General features: G+C 51.6%; 1 protein-coding gene across 18 annotated transcripts in view; it reads right to left on the bottom strand.

Moving 5' to 3' along the window:
* The window catches only part of KDM2B (lysine demethylase 2B), a 129,760-nt gene that overhangs the window by 82,375 nt on the left and 30,586 nt on the right, over nucleotides 1-16,799 (bottom strand). For 13 of the 18 annotated variants that reach the window (XM_038574980.1, XM_038574986.1, XM_038574981.1 and 10 more), the window contains 3 exons: nucleotides 13,108-13,286; nucleotides 12,800-12,906; nucleotides 669-762 (listed from right to left, as the gene is read on the bottom strand). In XM_038574980.1, coding sequence (XP_038430908.1) covers nucleotides 669-762; nucleotides 12,800-12,906; nucleotides 13,108-13,286 — 380 coding nt within the window. Of the gene's footprint in view, nucleotides 1-668; nucleotides 763-3,440; nucleotides 3,461-3,804; nucleotides 3,926-4,503; nucleotides 4,677-4,945; nucleotides 5,052-5,400; nucleotides 5,420-12,799; nucleotides 12,907-13,107; nucleotides 13,287-16,799 lie in introns of those variants that run through there. The other 5 variants (XM_038574997.1, XM_038574994.1, XM_038574998.1 and 2 more) reach the window with 5 other exon arrangements.

Here is a 16,799-nt window from a genome sequence, read left to right as displayed (position 1 = left end):
GAATTTCCTAAGTTATATGATAAAATGGTCCAATAAATAAACCCAGACTGTGCTCACTCTGGAGAAGGAGGAAAAACATCTGGAACCAAGCAGAATGACTTCCTACCCAGAATTTCTTCCAACACGTTTGGTTAAAACAAACATACACATAGACCCAGGCAAGGAAGGAGGCAAGCGTATACTCAAGGAGCATCCCAACAGCTGTATGGAGTGCACGCAGAAGCAAACACAGCAGGAGCATCCTGGATGCACACACCACCTCCTCTCTCCGGGAGACGTCTGTGCCTCATATAAAATGTTCCTGGAGGCAGGTAGTGCCAGCAACTAGACTTTTCAGTTAAGCAGTCTCTGGGCTGAGACACCACAGCAGGCAAAATGAATACTGGGAGTTCTTGGGAACCAGAACTGGAGTTCTAATCTGACCTAAGGTGCTTAGAACAAGAGACTGGCTAAGCAGGTGTGTGAAGGGTAACTGGATGTGATGCAAAGGAGTTGACCTTGATCTTTCTCTCCAGGAGAAGACAGAGAGTGAGGAGGTGGCCCTGAAACTGCTCACAGGGTAGGAGCTGGTTGGGCGTGGGGCAGGGAAAAGAGGGACAGGGAGCGAGCCCCTCCATGAAGAAATAGCCAGGGTTGGACAAAAGTCTAAGAGACTCAGCTCAACTCACCTTCCCACCCCGGAAAACATGGTACCAAACGGAAGTGCCTCCAAAGTCGATGTGGAAGTCAGTGAAACAGCCTTTCACGCTCATCAGACAGTACCTGTGGCACAGAAGCAGGGGAGCAGAAAAAAAAAATTCAGTGCCTGAATCACAGGAGGTGAGCCAAAAGCTTCAGAGATGCTTGACCAGCTGCCTTTTTATAAATGCTAACACTGGGGAATTTCCTTTCCTTTCCTTTTCTTTTCTTTTCTTTTTAAACCCAATTCTAATCGGAGTTCCCCTCAGGGGAAGCCCCTGTGATCAGATGACGAATCTCAAGCACTGGCCACCTGCCCCCAAGGCTGGGGGAGGCATTTTGGTTTTCAGGTTCCCAGGAGAGAGCTGGCAACCCACAGGCCACTGGGTTTATCTCTCACAGGCAGCTTCTACTCTTGCCCCACCCCCACTCCCACCCCAGTGAGAGAGGCTTCCTTTCTGCTCCTTCCCAGCTCCTGTACCTCCCAGTTCTCCCAAGATGCCAGCCACCACCACCAGCCCCACCCCCCCACCCCCCGGTGCAGCAGCTGGGTACCCGGAATTCCACTGTAAACCACCTGCATAGCTTGCCAATCACAAGTCCTCATCTATCTCTTCATTCATTCAATAAGCATTTACTGAGAGCCAACCAATGGTCCAGCCCAGAGCTAGGTACGGCACCTAGAGAAATGCCTAAGAATGCATCAGACCCCTGCCCTTCAGGATGGGACATTCTTAATAGAGCACCGCACAGGAAAAGTTAATCGGCAAGACAAACTGCAACTGCCTGAGAAGTGAGCAGTGCAGCTCAAAAGGATAGGGGTACCAGCCACATAAGATCATAGTATACAGGGATCCCTGGGTGGCGCAGCGGTTTGGCGCCTGCCTTTGGCCCAGGGCGCGATCCTGGACACCCTGGATCGAATCCCACGTCGGGCTCCCGGTGCATGGAGCCTGCTTCTCCCTCTGCCTGTGTCTCTGCCTCTCTCTCTCTCTCTCTATGTGACTATCATAAATAAATAAAATTTAAAAAAAAAAAAAAAAAAAAAAAAAAAAAAAAAAAAAGATCATAGTATACAATTCCCTGGATATGAATCGTCCAGAGTAAGCAAACCTACAGAGACAGAAGGTAGATTCGCGGTGGCCAAAGCCTGAGGCTGGGGGTGGAGGGTGAGGATGGGGAATGACTGCTAGTGGGTACAGGGTTTCATTTTGGGGAGATAAAAATGTTCTGAATTTGACTGTGAATGCACAACTCTATGAACACACTGAACCACTGAATTGTACACTTTAAATGAATGAACGGTATGGGAATTCTATCTCCATATAGCTGCTAAGAAAAAAGTGAAGGGATTAAGAGGAGACACTTGGGGGTGGGGTGGTGGACAGGCAGAGGGGAGAACCCAACCCTCAGAGGCTTGGGTGGAGGAGGTGCATTCAGGAGACAGAACCTGCCAGCAGCCCCCCTTCTGAGCTCTAGCAACAGCCAGATAACCCACCCCTCCTTACAGGAACTCACCAGTCTGGTCCCCCCTCCCCTGACATTCTGCCCTCCTAGGGGTGGGCAGAGCTTAAGGGGAGGTGGGGCAGTGGGGGTGGAGAGGGCAGGCTTCCAAGTCCAGGCCTGGCAGCCAGCAATGCCGGGGCCCCCTCTTTCCCTCCCACCCCTTCCCACAAGAGCCACCAGCAGCACGGAGGGGGCAGCAACCCCACGGCTCATGCTCATGCACCTTCGCACCTCCGGAGGCCCACACACACATGCTTACCCCACTGACCTCTTTTCCCCGCTGCACTTTGCTTTTCCATGGTTTGGGGAAGAGGGGAGGAACAGAACGGGGCAGGGACAGACAGGGAGGAGCCAGCAGCAAGCCCCAGTGGAGATAATGGGGGTGGTGGGGCTGAGCTGGTTAGGAGGCTGGTGGGCTCCAGGTGCCCCCTCCCTCTTAGCTGCCTTTTGCACCTCACATTCAGGTGGACCCGGGGCTCGGCAGTATGCAGGCAGCGTGCCCAGCGTCCCTCCTCCGGATAGGCTGGAAGGAGCCTTAACCATGTGTCTGCAGGAGGCTGACAAATCAGAAGGCCTTCCCCCACATCAGAGCCCCGCTGCCTAGCAACCCCATCGGAGGGGTGTAGTTGACAGCACAGGACGCAGCCCTGTCACGAAGACAGGCGCGGGCTGCGGGGCTGCGGGGCTGCGGGGCTGCGGGGCTGCGGGGCTGCGGGGCTGGCGCTGGGGTTGTTAGAGTCCCGGCTTGGGCTCCCGCTCTGCACCCTCCCGCCTCCACCCAGCACGCGCAGACGGGTCCCTACTCTGAAGACCAGAGTGACCCTCTTCTCTCCAAGGAACTGGGAGTGGGGAGCAGGGGGTGAAACCCTAACCCACCCCACCCCCACGGACCAACCGGCCTCCTCTCCAAGCACCACTTCAAAATATTAGTCCTCATTTTTTTCCTAAAACCACCTCTTCGTCTGGATTCTTTTTTCTTTTCTTTTTTTAATCTAACCTTGGTTTCCACCCCCTTCAGGCCTCAGCAGAAAACAACCTAGGGAAAACAATTTAAGTGTTTGTGGGGTGGAGCGAGATGTGCCTCCCTCAGTCTGCAGCTGGATAACCACCCAGGCGCCCGCAGCGGAGAGGCGGGGAGCGGAGCGGAGCGTGGCTCTTGGGCCCAAGGGCGACCCGGCCCCACGTATTCACCAACCCCCAACCTCCTGCCCCCAGCCCCAATTCCCGCCCCCCCCCCCCCACACACACACACACACACGCATGGACGTAATCACTAGGAGCTGCGGCAGCTATGTGCAAGGAAAGTTCTCCAAGTTGTGTTTGCTTCTGATCTGCCCTCCCAAGTCGCCCTCCAGCATCCTGCGAGGCCCTCTGGAGCGTGGGGGTGCCACTTCCAGCCACGCCTCTCCTAGGGAGGCCCCTCCCCCGTGTCCCTCACTTCCTGGCCGCCAGGCTCCGCCGCCCCTCCCGCGGGGCAAATGCAGGCGTCCGCGGCCAGGGCGGCTGTGACAGGGCGGCTTTGTCCGGGGCCCCTGCAGCCGCCACCCGCCCCGCGCTCATTCCGGGTCTCCCCCCTCACTCCTGCTCCCGCTCGCTCTGGCGTGACGCCTTTGCACTGACCTCTACAGCTTCCTCTTCCAAAGCACACCGCAGTCACATGGGCGCCCCGGCTCCGTGCCACGGCCGCTAAGCTCTCCCCACCGGCCAGCCAGCCTGGCTTCCGCCTGGCTGCCCCTTGCCCGGAAAGCCGCGCCCCTCCACAACCCCCCACCCACCGCCCGGGCGGCTTCCGTGCAGAAGTGCACCCTCCAAGTTGGGGTTTGAGAATCAGGCGCCCCCGAACTAAGCCTCTGGGGGGGTTCCTGCCTCCCGAGGCCCGCGCTGGCCGGGGAGGAGCGTGGTAGGAGGGGGCGCTGCACCTGCAGCACCAACTTTGGGGCGCTGCCTGGGATCCCGGGAAGCGGGGCGACCCCACCTCGCCCTTCTCCCTCCAACTTAGCGAGAACTCCCCCCGCGCCTCAGGCAGCATCCCCTGGGGCCAAGGTCTTGGCGGGGGGTGGGGGGACCTGGGGAAAGCTGGCACCGGGTGCCGGGGCTGAAGGCGCGCGCACACACACTACACTTACACGCAGCCCCGGGAGGACACAAAGAGCCGCTCCGCGACGCGGGCTGCGCAGCCCGCGGGCGGGAGGTGACCCACACCCCGCCCCGGCGCGCCCCGGAGCGCCCCGGAGGAGCGGGGGCTCCCGGGCAGCCCGGGCCCCGCGGGGCGCAGCGCAGGGACGCCCGCCCGGCCCCGCCCGGCGCGCCCGCGGTTACCCTCGGCGGCGGCGGCGGCAGCGCGGCCCCCGGGCGTCCCCTTCGGCAGCGCAGGACCGACGCGCGCCCAGCGCAGGCGACCGGGGCCGAGCCCCCTCCACGGCGCTGCCAGGCCCGGCCGGCCGAGGACCGTGCAGCCCTCTCTCTCTTCCTTCCTTCCTCGGGGAGCCGGGCGCAGCCTGCGCTCATCCCCGCGCTGAAACTGAACACCCGCGCGGCGCGGCGGCCGCCAGGAAGGAGGAGGGAGGCCGCGGCGGCGACAGGGAAGCTCGCGGGCCAGCGCCAGGGGACGCCGCCGCCGCCCACGGCCGCCCCCTCGCCCGGGCTGGGTGGGGGCGCCGGGGCAGCTCTGCCCGCAGGCGCTCAGGAACACCCGCGCCCCCGTTTTCAGAGAGTGTGGGCGCCGTCCTGCCATTGGAGAGGACGACCCAGCAAAAGCCACCTTGATGTGTCCATCGGGGCAAGGCTAGGGTCTGAAGGGAGTGTCAGATCCGAGGCATGGCAGTCCAGAGACCAGGGACGCTGCTCCAGCCCTAAGAAGACGATCATCTGTGTGACCTTGGGCAACTTACTTCCCGTCCCTGAGCGGGTTTTCTCATCCTAATGGCAGGGAGGTGACTTAAGTTCAACCCTGCGTTCTGAGATGCTCCTCTGCTGCCCCTTCCCCTGCCTGGCCCTTCAGCAGCTGTGTACCCCTACATCAGAGAGTTACTGTGGGAATTCACTGAGATATATACGTATTAACACAGTACCTGGCACTGTGATACTGCGATTATTTAATACAATTTTCACGACCCTCTGAGTTCACTCCCAGGATTGTCCCCGTTTTACAGATGAGAAAGCAGAGGCTCCGAGGTCATGACTCACCAAGGTCACTACCTTAGTGATGGTGCTTACCCAAGCAGCCTGGCTCAGAGGTTATCAGCCCTTCTCCCAGGTCTACCAGGCAGATCCCAAGACTCTTTTAGAGAAGCGAGGTCTGCAGGTTACAGTCAAACTCAACCACTGACTTCCCGCTGCAGGAGATGGTTCAGCTCAAATCAGTAGTCCCACCCTCCAGGGCGTGCTCCCCAGGGCCATAGCCCTCCTCCCATTCTGTCCCCACACCATTCCCCTAAACCCCAAGGGAGCAGAAGACAGTGGTATATAGACTCTGAAATCCAGCTTCTTCATTCTTTACCAAAACCCATCCACTGGGGCTATCCACGAATATTAACTAATGGGCTCTGATTATCAAGTGCTAATAATAAAAGCCATTAAATGCATAATATCTAGTTTCACCTTTAAAACAACCCTATAATCCCCATTTTAGGGAAGTGAATGTTGATGTCATTTCAAGGTGGTCAATGCCTTGGGCCAGGGCGCTGCTTCCCAGGGTCATTACAGGATGGCCAGTGGCCTGCTATGAGATTGCACTGTGAACTTTTTGGAACTGGTTGATTTTTTTCACCATAGTATATTCTCCCTATTTACAAGAAAAAAAGTGTAATTACAAGAAACATCTCCCATCTTGGATTCGAGCACCAGCCATTCGATGGGTGTTCTTAAGCAAGCTTTTTAAAGCTTTTTTTTTTTTTTTTAAGAAAGGAGGAGAAGAGGAAAGGAAGAGGGGAAAAAGAGAATCTTAAGCAGGTTCCACGCTCAGCATAGAGCCTAAACCCTGGCTCCATCTTACAACCTAAGCCAAAATGAAGAGTCGAGTGCTTAACCCACTGAGCCACCTAGGAGCTCCTTGAGCAAAGTATTTGACACAAAACATAGAGTTAAATGAGCTAAGAGAAGGCCCTGACAGCTGGACTGAGTCATCCCCATGGGAAAATTATTACTTTTTTGGACACAAGTGCCTCAGCTCAAGCCCCAGCAGGGATCACATCAGATTAATCTGTGTTAGGTATAGCACCCAGCAATACAGCCCTATATTTATTCTGATCAACTGTTTGACATTAGACTAAATCGTTCCCCCTCCTCGAACTCAGCATCCCCATTTGTTGAGTTAGTCAGGGGCCTCAAACTGGTGGCCCTCATGGGTCAAACTAGACTCTAAATGTGCATGGTTTGGCCAGCACTGGATTTTTTTTTTTCCCAAAAGAAGAATTTTTTAAGTTATCCACAGCCATACCAGCCCCCATCTTATACTCAATGGCTACACCTGTTCCCTGCATTGAAGCACTACTGCATGAACTTCAGTTTCATGTCTATAAGATGAAGGTAGTTAACACCCACTTCCAGTACCGTTGAGATATACGTGCTAAGTGTCTAACACAGTGTCTGTGTCTATACATGGCAGCACAGAAAAGGCTGGCTTTCTTTGTTCCTCTTGTAAAGCTAGAGAGGTAGAGAGGAAAAGCCAGGAATCCAGAGGCCTGGGGTGTGATGCCTGGCCCACAGCTCCATCCCTGTGTGACTGCCGCAGCCTCTCTAGGTCCGTGTCCCAGTGTGATATTACACAGGGGTGATCATCTCTAGTACCAGCAAACATGGTTGAGGAGAGTTGAAAGTAAATGAGGGTTGTAGAGATAAAAGCCCAATGCAGGAGCACCCGGGAGGCAGTAGGTTAAGTGTCTGCCTTCAGCTCAAGTCATGAACTCAGGGCCCTGGGATTGAGCTCCACATGGGGGAGGGGGCATCCTTGCTCAGCAGGGAGCCTGCTTCTCCCTCTCCCTTTGCCTCCCCCCCCACCCCCGCTCATGCTTGCTCCCTCTCACTTTCTCAAAAAAAATAAAAATAAAAATCTTAAAAAAAAAAAAGCCCAATGCAAATATGAGGGAGAATAGATTGAAAAGCCAAGGATTCTGATGATAGTTAGAGACCTTGTGTCTACACGAGACCACACAAACATCTTGTCCTACCCACATCTCACATCACTATAGGCTCCATTTCCCTACAGTGTGGTTGGGAGGTGAGGCAAGGATGACAGGATCCCCACTTTGTAGAAGGGGAAACTGAGTCCTTGAGATGAAAGATTTCCATGGCCACCAGAGACTGCCTGGGGCAGCCTTGAAACTTGCTCACCCCAGCACCTATTTTCATCCTGTCTGGGTTTCAGCTTCACTTCACACCATCCATTTTTTTCTCAGTTCTTCCTGCCACCCTCAGAAAGTACGGGGAGAAAAATGCAGTTGACTCCCAATTATTTTGGGGCCAAAGGTATGGTATATACGGGGTACCCTTCCTTTCTGTTTGTCAGTCACAGTCTGCTTCCATTAAGCTGTAAATTTCATTTCTGCAAGCAGCATGTAAGGACAGAAAAGACTTGCTAATTTCCTTCTGGAATGCATTATAATACCCAGTGGTCCTAAGTGAGAGAGGTATGCCCCTGTCACAGACCTAGGAGATTATGAAGGCTTTAAAACATGTTCAGAGCAGCCCTGGTGGCTCAGCAGTTTAGCACCATCTTCAGCCCAGAGCGTGATCCTGGAGACCCGGGATCGAGTCCCATGTTGGGCTCCTTGCATGGAACCTATTTTTCCCCTCTGCCTGTGTCTCTGCCTCTCTCTCTCTCTGTGTCTCTCATGAATAAATAAAATCTTAAAAAAAAAATGTCCAAAGTCTTTGAAACTCCCCCCTTTCAGAAATAGAGCCAAATTCCCCTCCCCTTGAGTGTGGGCTAGACATAGGACCTCACTTTTAATTAAAAGAATATGGTTGGGCAGCCCCGGTGGCTCAGCGGTTTAGCGCCTACCTTTGTCCCGGGGCCTGATCCTAGAGTCCTGGGATCGAGTCCCACGTCGGGCTCCCTGCATAGAGCCTGCTTCTCCCTCTGCCTCTCTCTCTCTCTCTCTCTCTCTCTCTCCCCCTCTCTCTCTCTCTCTCATGAATAAGTAAATGAAATCTTTAAAAAAAAAAAAGACTATGGCAGAAGCAAACAGCATGTGACTTTCAAATATAGGCACTGTGGCTTCTTTGCTCTCCATTTGTGGGGTTGGAAAGAGATGGGAATACCAGCTGCCATGTCACAAGGACATTCAAGCCCTCTTGAAGAGAGGAGAGACCTATAGAGAGACCTATGGAGAGCCCTATGGAGAGACCCAAATGGTGAAAAACTAAGCCCTCTTGCTAACAGCCATGTGAGCGCACCAACTTGGAAGTGGGCCCTCCAGCCCCAGTTAAGCCTTCGGGTGACTACAGCCGAGGCTTAAGTCTTGAGACAAGCTCATGAGCAACTCTGAGCCAGGTAACCCACTTCCAGATTCCTGACCCACAGAAACTGTTTGCCGCTTTAAGCTGCTAAGATTTCTTTTTTAAGCTACAAAGTTTTAGGGTAATGTTATGTGTCAATAAACAATGAGTACAGGGGTACTCCTAAATAGCTGTCACTGTTCGTCACACGTTCCACCAACTGAGTCAGCCAGCGCCCCTCTTTATTTTGCTTTATATTTCCTCCTTGACACTTATCATCTCCTTAATTATATGATTCACGTGTTTGCTTGCCCATTTTTCCCCACCTGAACATAAGCCCTCTGAACATGGGGACTTCGCTTTATTCACTGTAGCCTACCAACTACTTAGAATAGGGTCTTACATTTGTGGGCACTCAGTAAAGGCAGCAACAGATAATGAATACACTAATACAACCTTTACACCTTTTCTCTCCTACAAAGTTACAGCTACTCACTGACAAATGCTAGCACCCTTCACCTTAAGTATCTCAGCCAAAACCCACTAAAATTCCAAACTCCCTCGCCATGATCAAACTACACAAATCCTGGAGCCAGGGCAAAGGCAGTAATGGGCCTGTAACACTCCTCTCTTCCTTCCTGCAAACCTGAATGCAGGTGGCCTGTCAGCATGGAAGCTCTGACTTCTAGAAACAGTGTCATTTTAATTAAATTCCACAGAACCATTCTATGGTCCCAGAGGACTTCATCATTGCAGGATTTTTACCTCGCTGATTAACTGGCATTCTTTTCAGCCAAACCAACGGACTACTTCCAAGGTGACAACTTCCTTCCTAACAAGGTTCAAATCCTATAACAAGTTCCCACAGCCGCTGACAGGGTTTGTAAATATATCTGCCATACAATCCAGCTAATGTTTTGAAGACATGTCGTTGTAGAAAATTGTATGTAAGCCTTTTTTTGGTAATTAGGATTATTGATGTATTAATAGAATTAAACTATTTAGAGGAATACCTTTCTTTCTTTCTTTCTTTCTTTCTTTCTTTCTTTCTTTCTTTCTTTCCTTCTTTCTTTCTTAATAACTTTCAATAAAGTGAAGAATAGGGCAGCCCGGGTGGCTCAGTGGTTTAGTGTCGCTTTCAGCCCAGGGTCTAATCCTGGAGATCCGGGATCGAGTCCCATGTCAGGCTCCCTGCATGGAGCCTGCTTCTCCCTCTGCCTGTGTCTCTGAGTCTCTGTGTGTGTGTGTGTGTGTGTGTGTGTGTGTGTCTGTGTCTCTCATGAATAAATAAATAAAATCTTTAAAAATAAAAAATAAAGTGAAGAATATACCAAATATATCTAAAGGAGGCAAAGTAATTGAAATCTATGTCCCCCAGTGTGATCTATTTTACCTTCCTAGATGCATGTACCATTTGTCCTCTGCTCCCTCCTGCTCCATCATTTGCTCTCATAGAGATTATCCACTGGTTTCTCCCATCACTCTACTCCCAGCTCCTTCAATCCACACAGCAGCAGAACTTGCAGAAAGCAAATCTGAACACATCCCTCTCTGCTTAAAATCTCTCAGAGAGGGAGGCCTGGGTGGCTCAGTCACTTGAGCAACCGACTCTTGATTTCAGCTCTGATCGTGTGATCTCAGGGTCCCGGGATTGAGTCCTGTGTCAGGCTCCGTACTCAGCAGGAAGTCTGCTAGAGATTCTCTTCCTCTTTCTCCTTCTGCCCTTCCTCCCATTGCATTCTCTCTCTCTGAAATAAATAAAGCTTTAAAAAAAAATCTCATAGGGCAGCCCGGGTGGCTCAGCGGTTTAGTGTTGCTTTCCGCCCAGGGTCTGATCCTGGAGACCCGGGATCGAGTCCCACGTCAGGCTCCCTGCATGGAGCCTGCTTCTCCCTCTGCCTGTGTCTCTGCGCTTGTGTGTGTGTGTGTGTGTGTGTCATGAATAAATGAATAAAATCTTTAAAAAAAAAATCTCATAGAGGTTTCTGACTGCTCTTAGGAGAAACACAGCCCCCTCACTATGGCATGTCGGTCCCTGACCAGCCCGGCCCACCCACCACCCTGCATCCACTGCCCACCCCCTGCTCTGCTCTAGCCTCACTTGCATTCCTTCCGTAGGTCTATCTGTCCCCTTCTCCCCACCCTTCTGAACCATGCCACCTGGCTCTCTGCACACAGCCAGGAAAGCTCTTCCCAGGCCCCTTCTCCTAAGTAACCCCTTTCTCTTCAGACCCCATCTTGGGGACACCTGCCCTACAACCTTAAGTACCCTGGTATGGGCTCCTGTAGCACCCTGGATCTCTGCTCTGTTGCTTCAACACAGCTGCAAAGTTGCCATTTGTTTATCTGATTGGTGGATGAATGTCTGTCTCCAGAGAGACTGAAAGCTCTGTCGTCAGGGCAGGGAACTCATCTGGTTTCCTCCTCACTATATGTCCAGTGCTCAGCACCAATCAGATGTTTAATACATATGCTGAATCAATCAATCAATCACCCAATCAATCAATGAAAGCTGTGATCTGCCCCTAATGTCTGAGTCCCACACTCTTTTCCCCAGCTCTCCTCTCATGATTCCTTAAAAGCCCTTAGCACTTCACTCCCCTCACCTCTCCCCCATCCTTCCCTATCCCTTCCTTCATCCCTCCCATCTCCTCTATCCTTTAAAGCCTAAGTCCAGGGGCAGCCCGGGTGGCTCAGCGGTTTAGCGCCACCTTCAGCCCAGAATATGATCCTGGAGACCTGGGATCAAGTCCCGCATCCCTGTGGGAAGCTGCTTCTCCCTCTGCCTATGTCTCTGCCTCTCTCTGGGTCTCTCATGAATAAATAAATAAAATCTTTAAAAATAAAATAAAGCCTAAGTCCAATGTCCCCTCCAAGAAGAATTCCCAATGCCACCAGCCAAAAAGGATTCCTCCTCTCCCTGTTCCCCTCCTGGGGGTCTGTTTCCCTCTACCTAGGCTGAGACTTACACCTTATCCCCAGTGTTTTAGGACACGTTTTCCAGAGGGTTAAGGTTCTTGGTCTTGTTCATCTTTTCCTTCCCCAACTCAGGGGCTTCAGAAATTTTGTTGCAATCCAATGGGAAAGAAACTGAAAACCCTCCCACCCTCCCCACTTTGAGCCCATTCCTTGTGTTTGATGTAGCCCTGATCCAAGGGATGTAAGGAGCTTCAGCTTCAAGGGGAGGAAAAATGCCTGAGAAATAATTAAAGAAAGAGAGAGCTTGAAAGCACAGCGTTGAGAAACCCAGGGCCAGCACGCTGGCCTCCCTTACAAAGCCTGGCACTGAGTCTGCATTCACTCTGCCCTGAATGAAGGGTGGATTGAATGAAAAGCTCACAGCCTTCAAGCTCCTGGGGGCACTCCTGGCAGCAGGGTTGAGCAGAGGAGAGATGCTAATGGATTTGGAGCTGCCAGGGCCAACTCTTCTAGGAAGCCCAGAGCAGCAGTCCTGCCTGGGACAGTCAGCATCTCCTTCCCGTTTTGTAGATGGAAACACAGACGGCCTGAGATGGTGAGAGCCTGAAGGTAGCCCCAAGGGTCCCCAGGGTCCGTTATTAAAATTCTAGAAAGTGAAGGGGATCATAGGTGCCTCTGTTCACATTAAACAACTGGTCTCAGGACTTACTGGTCCATGTGTAGTGAAGTCCCTGCAATTAGATGCAGCCACCTTCCCAGCCCAGAGCCAACCTGCCACGTGGAGACACCGTCTAAGGAGTGTTTGATGAGTAAGCAGCCCTTGGGCTTATTTGGGAAAAGTCCCGGGTCTCAACAGCAAGGAGCAAAAGAACACCAGACCCCTCCTCAGCCCTTGGCCAAAGCAAAACGTCCATGATGAGCGGGTCTCTCGGAAGATGCTCACTCCCAGGACTTTCTGTCACTTGGTGGGAGTAGATACAGGTATAACAAGCACACACATGCACACAGAGATGGTCCCCATTATTCTTCCTCCCTCCTCAATCACATGCCCCTAGGAAGAGCTGGCAGGGAGGCCAAAGGACCATCTGGATGGGGAATGCAGAGCAGAGCGCCTGGGTTCCAAGAAAGCAAGATGCCAGCCTGCTCATGCCAAGGACCCCCATCCTTTGAGTCCCAGCAGCACCCCACAGGGCTGTGAGACACCCTCCCAACCCAACCCCTGCCCACCCAGCTCCCACCACTAGCCAGGGAGTCTTACTTCTTCACTTTCGGGTATTTCATCTCCGCAATGGCATTCGTGGCTTCTGTCTGCTTCTCCTTCAGATGCTGTGGCCACATGTTGTCCACCCAGTCCACCAGGTCTACCTGAAAGCCAGCCCATCGTCAGCACTTGCTGTCTTGGGGTGCCCTTCCATTGGGTTCTCTCACCATCCCTCATTCTCCCCACATTCTTCCTGTCCTTTGCTGGGGCTGGCACAGGCTGGCCTGGAGCCTAGGCAGCAGGAGAAGAAGGGTGAGGAGAGGAGGTAGAAAGTATCAGGGAGGAGACCAAGACCAGGGGCCTACCACAGTCGGACGCTTGACCAGGTGCTCCAGCTTGGTGTGGCTGAACTCAAGGCTGATGACGTTGTACAGCTTGTCCCGCTGAGCCTCCGGGGTCTCGTAGTACCGCACAAACTGGGACATGCTCATCTCCGTGCCCTTCTGGGTGTTCACATCCATCACATCCACCAGCCGCCGGCTACCTAGGGGCAGAATCCACACACTGATGGCTCCTGGTGACCCAGGATCCTGATCCCACTTGGGATCCCCATAAACAAAACCTGCCTTACCCGTATGCCACATCTGTTCTATTACCTCGTCTCATTGGTTTTCCTTTACTGAATCTCTCTCCATCTGCTCCCCTCCACCACCACAGCCTCTACGCTGGTCCAGTCCAGCCTTACTACTCTCCAAGACGACCTCCAGAACTTCCTAAGGGATCCCCAGACTACCCCCTCCTATACATCCTCCATGCTGCCAGCGTGAGATTTCTAAAACAGAGACCTGACCATGGGCACTTCTCTCTCTGCTTCAAACCTTCAATGCTCCCCACTGCCTACCAAAAATTCTCTTGGCATGGCACTCAAGGCTTTCTGTTTATATGAAGTACTAGAACAGTGCTTATTTCCACAGAAAATTAGCTGTTTGGTAGTCTCTCTCCCTAATCTGTGAGGCCAGAGAAAATTACTTGGGCTTCTCTGAACCTCTGTGTCTTCATCCTGCCATCTCCTTTCATAGGCTAGTTGTGAGGATTAAATCAGACAATGGTTACAGATCAAATCAGATGATGCTCAAGAACTCCTTGGCACAGCATCTGGTGCATAAATGCGTGGATTCCCCATTACTCCCCGGCACTAATCACAATTCACAAAGTTTGTCTCTTTTGCAGTCTTTCTTCCCTACTATTCTGTAATTGTCTCCAGGGCATAAGTCCTGTCTGTCTTGTTCACTACTTTATCCCAAGTATCTACACAGAGCTGAGCATATAGTGGGAGGTCAGTAACATATAGATGGAACAAATAAATGATGAATGTTGGCTGTCCTGTACAACATGTGACATATGATTTCTCATATGAACAACCACTGAACTAAAAGGAGTGAGCCGCAATACTCTGGTTTCTCTTCAGATCGCATAAATCTTTCGCTTTTTACTAAAAGGAGTGAGCTGCCTGGCACCCCCTGCTTCCCAGAGAGAAGGAGACAAGCTCAGGACTGGGAGACAGGAGTGTTTAGTGCTAGTCCTGGGACTACCAGCAAGTAACAAAGCTTCAGGGTGGGGCGCCTGCGTGGCTCAGTCAGTTGGGTGTCTGACTCTTGATTTCGGCTCAGATTATGATCTCAGGGTCGTGAGATCAAGCCCCACTTCAGACTCTATGCTGGGCATGGAGCCTGCTTAAGATTCTCTCTCTCCCTCTTCCTTTGTCCCTTCCCTCTCACCTCACTCTCTTTCTCTCTCTCCAAAAAAACCAAACAAGGTTTTAAGGAAATCACAACCCTTCAAGGGGACTCTGCTTCCCCATCCCTAAGATGGGAATAATCAAGGCCCCAGAACTTCAGACACTGTAGAAGGAACAACCAAGGTTCAATGGAAGTGCTGTGACAGGGGAGAAGACAGACAGAGCAGATTGCCACATTCATGGTGCTTTATGATGAAAGCTGGCACCTCCTGTCTGTCAGGACACAAAATAAGCATCATGACTGGAATGAGAAGCCTGCCATCTGGTAAGGAAATACCTCAATTCCCCATTAGCTCAATGACAAATATTTGGTCCATGGAAACTTAGAAATGTGGAAACCAAGGGCGCCTGGCTGGCTCAGTCGGTTAAGCATCCAACTCTTGTTCTTAGCTCAGGTCTTAATCTCAGGGTAGAGTAAAAGCCCCAAGTTGGGCTCCATACTGGGCATGAAGCATACTTTTTTTTTTTTTTTTAAAGATTATTTATTTATTTATTCATAGTGACATAGCTAGAGAGAGAGAGGCAAAGACACAGGCAGAGGGAGAAGCAGGCTCCACGCAAGGAGCCTGACGTGGGACCCAATCCCGGGTCTCCAAGATCACACCCCGGGCTGCAGGCGGTGCTAAACCGCTGCGCCACCAGGGCTGCCCGAAGCATACTTTAAAAAAAAGAAAAAGAAATGGACAAACCAGAAGAAAGAAAGAAAATAACCAGAGCAGGTGATCACCTTGTTCAAAGCTACTCCAAGAACAAAGAGCAAACTAAGCAAGCAGGGGCCAGCAAATGATGGCCCATGGGCAAATCTGGCCCACCGCCGGTTTTTGTCTGGCCTATAAGCTACAGATGATTTTTATGTTTTTAAGTGGTAAAGGATGGGGAAAAATGATATGAAAATGATACAAAGCTCAAATTTCTGGACCCATATATAAAAATTGTATTAGCACCAGCCACACTCTGGTTCATAGGTCTCTGGCTGCTTCCATGCTACACCAACTAAGCTGAGTAGCTGGCAGAGAGTGAATGGCCGGCAAAGCCCAAAATACTTACTCTCTAATCTTTACGGAAAAAATTTGCAACCCTTGAAACTGACAAAATCCTCATGGAACTTACATGCTGATGTGAGTAATATTCCCATCTGGTTCAGTGCTATATACCCAGCTCTGTGCATAGAGCCTGCCCTATAATAGGCCCATGGTCAATATTTGTTGAATAAATACACAGTGCCTTTCGTGTAGCAGGAACTGAATAATAAAAGTAACCCTTTGTGCACATAGGAGAACTTGGGCGTTACTATCTTTTAGATTCATTATCTAATTTTTACAACCACCCCAGAAGTGAGGTAGGACTGTCCCTGTCTTATAAATGAAGAATCCAGTGCCTAGAGGTGACAAGATCAGCTCAAGTCCTCCAGAATATACTCTGCCAATAAGAATAGTTAACATTTACAGAGCACAGGCAAGCTCTCTACACAGGTTATCTTAAGTTAATTGTGTTTCTGTGAGGTAGAACTTCACTTATACCCATTTGATGGATGAGAAACTTGAGGCTTGGACCTAAAATGTCCAGTGCATGAGTAGTAGAACTAGAACTTGAAGCCAATTCAATATAATCCACAGCCCAGGTCCCTATCCTCGCACTCCTGCCCCTGCCCAATGCAATACTGAATCTAGATCACACGTGAAAAAGGATCCTTCCTTCAGTGACCGCCTAGATCCTGGGAAGATGCAGAAAACAGCTGTTTTTGAGTCAGGAGTGCAGATCCACCAGGGGGCATCCCTGAACTTTGCTGGAAATTTTGGCCTGCCCTGGACAGTGCTGCCTCCTTCCTAAACAGGGCTTCTGGAACAGGTGGGCTCTGCTCAGCTTTTCTGGGAAGCCTAATTGGCAGAGAACCTGCTATGAGATGGGGGAGGGGAGAGGGGAAGGTGAAAGAGAACAAGCCCCCAAACCCTCGCCCCTCTCAGGCCAGCCTCCCGCCTCCCGCCTCCCGCCTCCCGCCTCCCGCCTCCCGCCTCCCGCCTCCCGCCTCCCGCCTCCCGCCTCCCTCTGCCTCTCCTCCCTAACCTTGCACAAGGTCACATCTGCAAAGCTGCCAGCAGAAGGACTGCTGGGCAGGTAGATGGGAATCACAGCGTCAGAAGCTCAGCAACTCAGCTCTGACAACTGCACAACTAAGCTAAGACTTTATGGTTCAAATGCCAGCTGGGTCTCAGGCTGCTTAGCTTCTCTGAGTATCAGTTTCCCCATCTGTGACATGGA

The sequence above is a fragment of the Canis lupus genome, chromosome 26 (assembly GCF_011100685.1).
Source record: "Canis lupus familiaris isolate Mischka breed German Shepherd chromosome 26, alternate assembly UU_Cfam_GSD_1.0, whole genome shotgun sequence".
Taxonomy (NCBI): Eukaryota; Metazoa; Chordata; class Mammalia; order Carnivora; family Canidae; genus Canis; species Canis lupus.
The sequence above is the reverse complement of the archived record's forward strand: the minus strand, read 5'-3'. Positions and strand labels throughout refer to the sequence as shown.